The sequence below is a fragment of the Orussus abietinus genome, unplaced genomic scaffold, assembly GCF_000612105.2.
Source record: "Orussus abietinus isolate OABI.00-Male unplaced genomic scaffold, Oabi_2.0 scaffold6, whole genome shotgun sequence".
In the NCBI taxonomy this organism is placed as follows: domain Eukaryota; kingdom Metazoa; phylum Arthropoda; class Insecta; order Hymenoptera; family Orussidae; genus Orussus; species Orussus abietinus.
Window position 1 is genome coordinate 965,307 of NW_019396002.1, and position 10,469 is coordinate 975,775.

General features: G+C 45.5%; 1 protein-coding gene across 1 annotated transcript; it reads right to left on the reverse strand.

Moving 5' to 3' along the window:
• Nucleotides 1–2,796: 2,796 nt before the first annotated feature.
• LOC105704434 lies at nucleotides 2,797–5,313 on the reverse strand. The gene is made up of 5 exons (XM_012433649.1): nucleotides 5,308–5,313; nucleotides 4,070–4,171; nucleotides 3,902–4,009; nucleotides 3,498–3,787; nucleotides 2,797–3,156 (listed from the first exon to the last, which is right to left on the reverse strand). The coding sequence occupies exons 1-5, from the start codon at nucleotides 5,311–5,313 to the stop codon at nucleotides 2,862–2,864; spliced, it is 801 nt and encodes a 266-aa protein (XP_012289072.1). The 3' UTR covers nucleotides 2,797–2,861.
• Nucleotides 5,314–10,469: the final 5,156 nt, after the last annotated feature.

Here is a 10,469-nt window from a genome sequence, read left to right on the forward strand (position 1 = left end):
TCAAATTGGCATCGAACTGTTGAAAACAGTATTCGCTACTTTGAAACAGGGTATCGTATAACAAGAATTTGGTCTTATCGAAAGAAGATGGTTGTAACGTAAAAAGTTAATTTTTTCGCTTTTTCTTTGGTTAGTGATCCTTGGTCGCTTTGCGCATAACGCAATCGAACTTGCGCGAGGGATTAGAAAGGGAAATAACTAAAAATTCAACACACCCGGTGTTGTAAAGGAGCAAACGACAATGTAGATATATCTTAGTACTATTAGGGTCGAGGACTCGAAGACTCTAAGGATGAGCGATTATCGTAAGGATCAGAGCCGAAGGAGCAACCGAGAAACCCCATAACCGGCTCGTGCGAATCAGCGAATCCCGATTTATTTGTGATCCTTGAATCCTGAGGGATGCTGGGACCCCACGTGTCATTCCAGGATTCATTAAAAGAGATTAAATTAGAAGAAAAAAATTACAAAAAATAGTATCTGTCGAAATTCCTGTATCTTATGGAAATAAAAAATGGAGTAGAGGACGAAAATTCGTGGATCCTGGAATTCAAGGATCGGGGAGTCCCGTGGGATGCTGGGACCCCACGTGTCATTCCAAGATTAATTAAATGAGATTAAGTTTAAAAAAAAGAGTATAATGACTCTCGAAATTCCTATATCCTCTGGAAATAAAAAGTGGAGTAGAGGACGAAAATTAGTAGATCCTGGAACTCAAGGATCAGGGTGTCCCGCGTCCCGCAGGATATTGCGAAGAACTCGTTAATTAGGATCCTCTAAAACAGGGAGAGAAGCGAATTTCGCAGGACGAGAGGCGAACGCAGTTAGGTCGTTGTCCTGTCGTTAATCCTGTAGTTTTCTGTGTTCCTGTATCCCAGGGGAGCCCGAGGAATCCTCGGCCTCTCCGGGATGCATCCTGACGCGGGGACTGTCCGTGAGAGAAACTTATTCTTTATGATAAAACGGCAGATAAAAATGATTCGATGTCCTGTTATTTGTTCTACCGATTCATCCCCTGTTATCCCGAATTTTGCAATAACAGGAAATATCAAACTTCGACAAGGAAATGCGCCCACCACGTGAGTACACATCCACTATCTGTACAATCAAAAAAAAAAAAAAAAGAAAAAATCACAGATTTTTCTATAAGTTATTGACAATTAATTTAACGCTAAACTCGACTCGGAGAGAAAACGTAGAAAACGGAATCCCTTTATTACACTCAAATAATCCTCCGCAGTACAAGTAGGCGAGAGAGTGTTTTTCCTTATAAATAAAAATATCCTTAATATGCAACGTTAATTTATCGAGTAAGGAAGCGTAACAGGATAGTGTACAAAGTGGAATATTAATTCGTCCAAACGGAACGACGCTTAAGAATTCAATCGTTGAAAATATATGTTTCGTGGGAAATCATGCGTCCCTTAAAATCACTTCCCCGATGCAATCAGCGAGCACCATCGGAATTTCAATTTCCTCATTTAATAATTAGAACGAGCAAAGGTAATTACTATGTGAGCTCGTCGTGATTCCCTCGGGAAGATGATTTCTAATTCGAGGTCGGATCACCACAGTCGGATACCCTGTATAATATTTTTGTTAATGATCCTCGGGAAAACCTGCACAAGCGGCGGCTCAAACGTCCCAATTTCTCGACATCCGGTAATTTCCGGAATGATGATATAATGTGAGATAAAATGTTTGACATTTTATTTCATAGTAACGCCATCGATGAGATACTTTTAATAGAGGCGAGGGGATGCCGAGGATATGGACGTTTTCTTTTTTTCGAGTCGCCATCTCGGCGTCGGATTTTCCACAATTTTCATCTCCCAAGAGTCGGGCTCGTTAGATTAAAAATGTCCCTCTTAAAAGTTTACAAAGGCCCGCCGGACAATGCGAAGCTAACTCGAGAAGGGCATTCTCAGTCGGATGCAAAGGAAATCGCGATTACTTGTGTAGTAAAATGCGCAAGAGTCTCGATAATTATTATATATACATATATATATGCTTATAGCGCGATTGTCATCGAGAAGAATAAAGCACTTGGAGCTTTCCGAAGCTTTCCGAAGCTCTCCGCGAGGCCTCGGATTTCGAAACTTACATAGGCGACACTTATTTCCCCGCCAAATGATCATTGCACAATGCCGCATTTCGTAGGAATTATTCACTCGTGAAATCATGAATCTCAATGCGCGAAATCCCCCCAAAAATCATCTGGAAACTTGACAATAAATCGCAGGAAATCTTTTTTAAATCGCCGAAAAGAGCTTGCACAATTTTAGGGCCATCACTTATTACCAAATCACGTTGTCATTTGTCATGCGAAATCAAAGGCAACCGTTTCTCAAAGGAGGAAATCATTTTCAGGGATTTCCGAGTGAACATCCCCTAGATCTCAAAGGTATCCCCCAATTTCTCCATACCGAAATGCCATAAGAATCAAGCGCGGCAGATTTAAGCGAGGTCACCATCGCCAACCTTAACCTCTAACCTCGAGCAAGTCTCGTTGTACAGTATTTTGAAAAATACAGCGGCCCTAGATCGTCCTCACTTTTTGAAAAAGTCTCGACAAAAGTCCCTAGACCACTTCCACGGTTAGTTCCATATAATAATCGATATCACCCGGATAAGTCATTTGAATCATGTCAGACATCACTTTACGGGGATTGTCTCATTTTATCAGAAAACTCAGTTGGGTCTCTTTTCCTATGAGAGGTCCTTGAAGAACCCCTTCATCTCCAGATCCTTGAATTAGAAAAATGTCGGAATAATCTTAATAATCAATGGCTGGCACCCTGAGCTTGGTCGCGATGCAGGTCCTGTCCAGGACCCTGCTGCTCGGGCACCAGCAGCCATCCTCACGTCCTGACGAATTTATACACGACACCGAACACGAGGACGCTGACGAGCATGAGGACGAGGGCCGTGACGACTTTGGCGAAGGCGTTGAGGCCGCTCTCGGCGTGTTGCTCGGGCCTCCTGGTGGGCACGCCCTGCTTGGCAGCCAGACCCCTAGCCAGGGCAGGAAAAGCCAGACTCTGCGTGAACGTCAGCTTGTGCAAGGACTCCGACAGAGAGTAAGGACCAACCGAGCCCCTGGCAGCGGCTCGCAGCAGAGCGTACTCCAGATCCAGGGCATCGAAGACACTGTACCTGAAAATACCTCTCCTTACACTAAGAAAACGATTAATTGCCTGAAACAAATACCCTAATACCAATGTTACCGTTCAAACAAAACATTATCATTTTTCCAAGAATAACAATTTAACTCAAATAAATTGCCATAATCGCTAATCACCGTTGGATCTAATTTACTCGAGTCAAACAATTATTCTTGGAGTTAATAAAATATCTCATTGGTACTATTCTTAGGCTCGATGGAATTCCTTTCTCAGGGTAGGACAATGCCACGAAGGTTCCCATTTTCTACAGGATCTCGACATAAAAAGTAATTCCAACGAGACTGCATATCAATTCCTCTGTTATCTAGGAACCTGCTGCTCTGTCGACGGTCCTGGGAGTGCAGCGAGGCCATCGCCGAGCTGGGCATGGATCGCAGACTGCTGGTGGTCGAGCTGGAGGGACTGGGCGGCGCAGGAGGCAATTCCTCGTCGATGGATCCTTTATCGGGAGAGGGTGGACTTTTCGGCAGGCCATTGTGATGATGATACAGGTGGTGGAGGTGCAGCCTCGCGTGGTCAGGGTGCAGTAGGCTAGGCCTTCGCGACTGCTGCGGCGTCGCGACGGGGCTGCTGCAGGCTGCCCCGCAGGGAGACGGCGACGCCTTCGACGGGTGTTTTTTTTATTTATATATTAATCTCAGGTATATATAAATGCATACATAAGCATAATACGCTCAGTTATAAATGATTCTCCCCCAAGGAAAAATATTACCCACCTGGATCGACTCGATGCCACTGTCATTGACGTTTTCCTGGTTGTCCGGGAACAGGAAAGCCTGCGCCTGGCCATCGGCCTCGCCTCTCGGCGAGTCACTGGGCCACACCTACCAAGATTTACAGACGTTATTACCCATTGCCCATCGACATTTAATTCGGCCCATCACCTGAAGAAGTGGCAGAGCACCGCGACCCTCGGAACAGACGTCCGTCCCGACGCCCTGCTCGCTGGCACTCAGGCATAGCCGGCCCAACTCTCTCAGTGGTTTCTGAAATTCACAATCTTCCTATCAACATAGAAAATCTATCGAGGAAATATCTTCCAGGAATTTTAGTATTTTTATTTCATTATGATTGATCGTGGTTGGGAAACGCGGGATCGCGTGACGAGTGTGCTTAGAGAATACGATCTTGAGTGGATTCGCGTGCATCGATCGATTGTTTATTTTGATATTGGCTGATATCGGGTCTTAGGATCGATTGTCTCTCCGGGATATGACCAAATTAATAACCGCGGAACCAATTCGCGGAGGTCCGGGCGTACAGATAACCTAGATTATCGATTAAATCCAGTCTGGAAACTATCGCAGAGTCAGTGAACCCCGATGCAACAGATGCAGCGTGCGAAGTCCCTGCATCGATACTGTATGACGCTCTCGGACGAGTTCGAAAGTGAGCTTCAATAACGATATTACCCCTCCGGGGGTGCAACTGCATCATATGCGCGGACAAACAGAGAAGCGACCCCCCGCGGAGGGAGCAGAAAGTTCCACCCGAGGGCCGCTCTTTGCAAACAGAAGCTTCATACCGAGTCCCGGTTACGGCACCGAATTTCTAAGTGCCCCTAATGTATCGACCTCGCCATCTCGAAATCCCGTGATAAAGTGATAAAATCGATGCCCTAGTACCCAGAGAAAAAGAAGAGCAAAGAAATATCTTGTTAACTTGAAAAATAATTCTTTCACTCAACCTCAAATAAATTGTCAGAATTCCGAAGAAACGTTGTATCCAATTTATTCGAGCTCGAGTCCAAAAATATTTCCTTGCTTCAATGACTATTTCTCAGTGTACCAGTGGTAGATACAAATCTGCTGTAAATTCTTTAAGATGTAAGAATCGTCACTAAGTACATTCTTGTTACCCTTTTCAGTTACAGAATAGTTGAGATAATTTTTTTTTCTTCTTTACAAAAAATCGATGAAAGTTGGACGAAAGCACCTCTTAAATCTTGTCAGCTGATACTTGGCGTACAGGTGGCAAAATGTTGAATTACTACCTTAAGTTCCGAGTTAAATTACCCTGTCCATTTTTCGTATTTTATAGATGGATGTGATTAAATTGTATTTATAGGAATAACGATGTTGCTTCCAGGGAAATGACCCGTAAAGGAAGCTCACCGACGCACCTGCATGCTTCCGCCGCGGGACGCATGGCAGGCCCGGGCCGTGTGGGGCAGCTCGCTCTCGGGATGTCGCGGGAGTGCGCGGGACAGCGGCGAGTGTCGCGGAGCGCCCGCTCGGGGTGGCCTCCGGGGGCGGCTGCTCGCGGCGGACTGCGCGGTGCGTCGCTCGGCCGCCCGTTCGCACCGAGGGGGTCGCGCCTCCTCTCTCCCCGCGGGATGCGGGCGCGCGAGAAAGAGAGAGCGAGAGAGGCGACCGCCGCAACCGCGAGAGAGACGGAGCGCGACTCCCCCATGCGGGCGAGAGGCAGCGAGCTCGGCTTTTACCGCGAGAGCGAGAGAGAAGGAACGAGGCCATCCCCGCGAGGGCGAGAGGGACAGCGAGTGCGACCGAGCGAGAGCCAGGGAGAGGCAGCGAGGCTACCACCATGAGTACGAGAGAGACCGAGCGAGGCCCCTATCCCGAGTGCGAGGGAGAGGGCGCGTCGAAGGCAGCGGGCGAGGCCGCGACGCCGGCGCGAGGACTACCCCTAGGTCAAGGTCGCCGCCGCGCCCCTCGCCCCTTGCAGCCGGCGGTCCCCCGCGGCCGATCCAGGGGAATCGATCCCAAGTCGAAGGCGCGACAGGTGAGCAGCGAGCCGTCGCGTGCGAGTCCGAGAGGGGTGCCTACCTCTGGAGCCTACCCCGGAACCTACCCCTAAATTCCGACCGGCACTGTCGCCTCCCTTGTCGGGCACGCACGGGCCTTCGTATATGTCGTAAGGGAACCCTAATCAATGACGAATTATTTTAGACTCAACTCGAAATTACCCCTCTTATCCTACACCGAGAAAGAAAGTTTCATTGAAACAAATGTTATATTAATTAAAAATAAAGAATTATGATATCACTCGAATATACCCGAATAAAATCGATGCTGCATTTCAGAAATTAGGATAAATTATTTTTGTGGTCATTTCTGTGTAATAAATATCCTTTAAATTTACAGAGTATTTCTTTAGCTCAATGATGTTTTTTTTGGGGGTGGGGGACGTCGAAATTCAGAAATCGGGGCAAATTGGAAAATCGATCAGAATACGATTTGAAGAAAAGAATGGGCGAGTTAGGGGGAAGGTCGATCCTGCGCTCTGGGCGGGGGCTAAATAAAAAAAAAAAACGCTATTAATGGCGCTTTAATGCTGCAGCGCTGCCTCGCGAGGGAATAGACACGTGGCTGGTGGGTCGTGATACGTATCGGAAAGTCGTGCTACGGAAGTACCGATCGAGTACTCCAAGAGGAAAGGTCGAGTACTGCTCTTCGGCAACGCAATCTCATTTGCGAAAAAGCCGTGCGTAGCACACCTTGCGAACAAATCGAGGAAATCGTGTATTAGGTCGTTCCATAAGTTTCGCGAAATAAATTCCTCGCTGCAGATTTTCTTGATGGATAATTGCACGATTTTAAAATTTTGTTAAACAAGTCCGAATGTGTTTTATCGAGGCTATTTTTAATCTTTAATTAAACATCGTTTCGCTGCAAGAGAAAGTACTTTTGTACCTTTACGAATTTCTTCGCGTACTTATGCAGCAACTTATTCCAATGCTGCCCCAGATCCATACGCGATGGACAAAACTAATATTCATGACGTATTAATAGCATAACTGGTGTTCATAAAAATTAGAAAATTAATTTCGCGACCGAGGGGCGAAGTTTAATTATTTCCCCCGATTTCTATTTCACGGTAAATCAAGCCTGATCGATTCCAGGCCTCGCCGGATTCCTTCGGGAAGTTCGATTCGAATTAAACCCCCCTGGGAAGAAATTCCCTGCGGCTCACCCTCGAATGTATCGACCCACCCCATATCGTCGAATCTCAAGGGAAAGACGCGTTTCGCCTTTTAGGGCACCCCGGAATTTCAATATCAGTCCTTATCAGCGGAGACCGTGTAAAAGTACCGAGTTTTCATATGAAAGACTACGCTGAGAAAAAAAAGATTAGTTGACTGGAAGAAAGATATATTGTTGCCTGGATGATACATCATTGCAAAAAATAATTATTTTATTGAGAAGAAAAATGGATGATTCAAACGAATGTTGTTTACTCAACACTGACATTTCTTTGGAAATGCTGATTGTCGTCGCAATAAATATATCTTTGAATATTACCGAAGAAACATTTCGTTAATTCAAAGAGTAATGATTTGACTTGAATAAACTCAAATAAATCGTCATATTCCTAAGAAACGTTGCATTCAATTTATTCGAGTTTATTTCAGTGAAATAATTGTTCTATGGATTTATAGAATATTTCTTTGGTTTGATTAAACTTTTCTCCCAGGGTGGTTGTTCCTGAAATTTTAGGTTTCTTTCGTGTCCCACCGGGTGCGGAAACGTCGGAAAAGGTCGCGATAAGTGGATACGATAAAAATCGCGGGTCGCTATTTGCTCCCTCGATCGAATTAATCCGTCGGGGGGGTAAAAAGGGAGACTGGGGTGAGTTTCGATTGCCAAACTGAAATTCCGAGTGGAGGACTTTTAAGGACGGGAAATTAAAAGGGACAGGAAAATATTTCCATCTCCTTCTTATTTATCCCCCAGGAGGGGGAAAAGGGGTGAGATGAGAGAGAGGCCGGTGGAATACTAAAAGCAAACGCCTGACAGGGCTGTCGTAAAGAGGGTGCAATTTCCAGATGCACGAGCTTGCGCCCGACGCATTTTTAATGAGAAAGAGAGGCCGAAGGAGAGGACGGTGGAACAATATGGAAGGAGGTATGTAAGGATCGATGAAAAATGCATCCTCTCGTGGCGAACAACCCTCGGGATAAAATAAACTGACACCGAACGAGTGACCGTGACTCCATCCAGAAGGCTGCAGTGACGCAAGGGTGCGTCCGAACGCTCAGAGAAAGGTCAGTTGGGGGGTTGGGAAATATTTTATTCACCCTTTTCCCTTTTTCCTCCTTTACAATTTCGATACACCCTGAAATGAAGGTTTTAAGCTGGACTAAAAACTCGAGGCGGAATAACTAATCGAACAAGATGGCGGCCATTCTCCTTCATTCGTTGTGCAGTTCTCCGCTGGGCTGAGAAATGAAGCGATGCATTTCCCGACTGAGAAATATTCCCTTTGCAGATACTTTTCTTCGCCCTTCCGAAGCCCTTTTTCACCGTTTTCGATTCCTGTACAACTTGAAATTAGCGTTTTAAATCGGGCTGAAAATTCCAGTCGGAGCAGCGAGTCGGCCAAAATGGCGGCCGTTCTCATCGCCCGATTCTCCGGGTGAGAAATGGAACGATGCATTTTTCTGTGGCCGTTGAAAAATGTATCGGACGAGGCGAGCCTCGGGTGCATAAAGTAGACCAATGTCGGCCGCGAAGCGTGCTCGGAATATTTATAAAGCCCGAATGTGCAACAGTTTGTAGTTCAAGTTCAAACCGAGAAAAAACTGTGGGACGTAAAGAAATCAGCGCGAAGGGGGGTTTTCGGTCTTGACCTCTCGCGCACGAGAACTTCATCTACAACCAAACCTCCGGTTTATCGAACGAAGAGATGTCGCCATTTTCATGCGCGATATTTATCTTACGCGCTAATGGCCCCCGCAATTTAGATACATTTTTGCATTCAACTCGACTTTTCCGACTGGGCGGTTCTACTTTCAGACACTCTTCGCGAGTAACGCAATCCTTTAAGCCTAAGCTTAAGCCCACCGCGTTATCGGATACGAATAATCATTAGATTCCCAACGGCCATTACGCGACTCGCCCTTGTCCTCGTTGCCGGAAAGAAATACGAGGGAAAATGGAAAACCTTCACCGGGTCGAGATGGAAGAAATTGAAGTCGTAAAAAACTTAAACCATCGCTAAATAATTGCTTTCACTCTTCTATGTACACACATGATGCGCTAATTCTTACACATTAAGGCGTTGCCGATTAATTCGTAAAATTGAATATCGTCTTTAATTTAACAAAACTATTAATAACTACGGTGACATGTATATATATCAATGGATATCGTTTGAATTCTGTGAATTTTTTGATATGTAGTAATGATGACGCTATTAAGCGAGCGTCGCTTCCTTGAGCGGCCATCTTGGATTACCGATCCTCGCTGACCCTTTAACAAGATCAATTTAACAAAACTATTAATAAATGCAATTAAATTTATATGTTAATGGACGATATTGTTTGTATTCCGTGAATTTATCGAGATATGATTACGACCAACGGTCTTGTTCAGTGGCGCCTCTCTTGGACGAGCGTCGCTTTCTTGAACGGCCATTTTGGATTTCCGATCCTCGCCGGTCGGTACTCGGTATTTTTTCTTCGGATCGGCCGAACAGCGTTCTCTTTTATCGATCGAGTCGATCTTTTCGAATTAACCGAAGAGTCGCAAGATGTCGCGACAGTGGCGAGGAATCGGCGAGCCGTGATTGGCCGCGGGCAGGGAAAGCACCTCGACGGAGTCTTCGAATCGCAGTCGGGCAGCTTCTTCTTTCCTTTCACCGGCATGACATATGTCACGCAGGGCCGCACTATTCCCGCCGAGAAATCCGCATCCCGCTCCCCGAATATCAAGGAGACTCCTGTAAACAATTTCCTAACCTATTCGGTAATTCTCCACATTAAATCGTTGGCATCATTTTTCCAGGAATTTTTCCGGTATTATCAAATTGATACATTCTGCATATGATACGTGTGAATAAATCAAGTTACAATATTCTAAAATGACATAGGAAAATTAATACACATGTCCTAAATTTACAACGCACTTAACAAATTTGTTGTAAGTATTCTATAAAATCAATAACGAGTAACACTTCCAAGAAAAATATGATAAAATCCTGATGATTTTATTTTTAACGCCGTGGCGCAATTATTTCAGAGGTTTTTAAAGGAATCCCAGAGGTTGCATTACCGCCTTCGAGTATACACTTTGTAGAGGGTCGTCTCCATGGAATCCTGACCTTACACCTCTCTGAAATCGTTCCCCGTTATTAACGAACTCTCGCCGCATATGCCAGGCAATATGCAGAGATAGTACTTCCGCGATACCTCCATCTCCCCGTATGATCAGGAAATGACTCGATGACGACTCAGGTATCCTCAGGTCACGCCATTCCTCAATCGCGGAAGCCAATCCGCATTTGGCGGCTCCAATTCTACCGAATTTCTTTTTCACCAGGAAC

What these genes read in the sequence shown, in the direction of transcription:
- LOC105704434 (XM_012433649.1), bottom strand. An exon ending in GTGCTCTGCCACTTCTTCAG is followed by an intron (nt 4,010 to 4,069) that starts GTGATGGGCCGA and finishes AAATCTTGGTAG; the next exon opens with GTGTGGCCCAGTGACTCGCC. An exon ending in GACCGTCGACAGAGCAGCAG is followed by an intron (nt 3,157 to 3,497) that starts GTTCCTAGATAA and finishes AGGTATTTTCAG; the next exon opens with GTACAGTGTCTTCGATGCCC.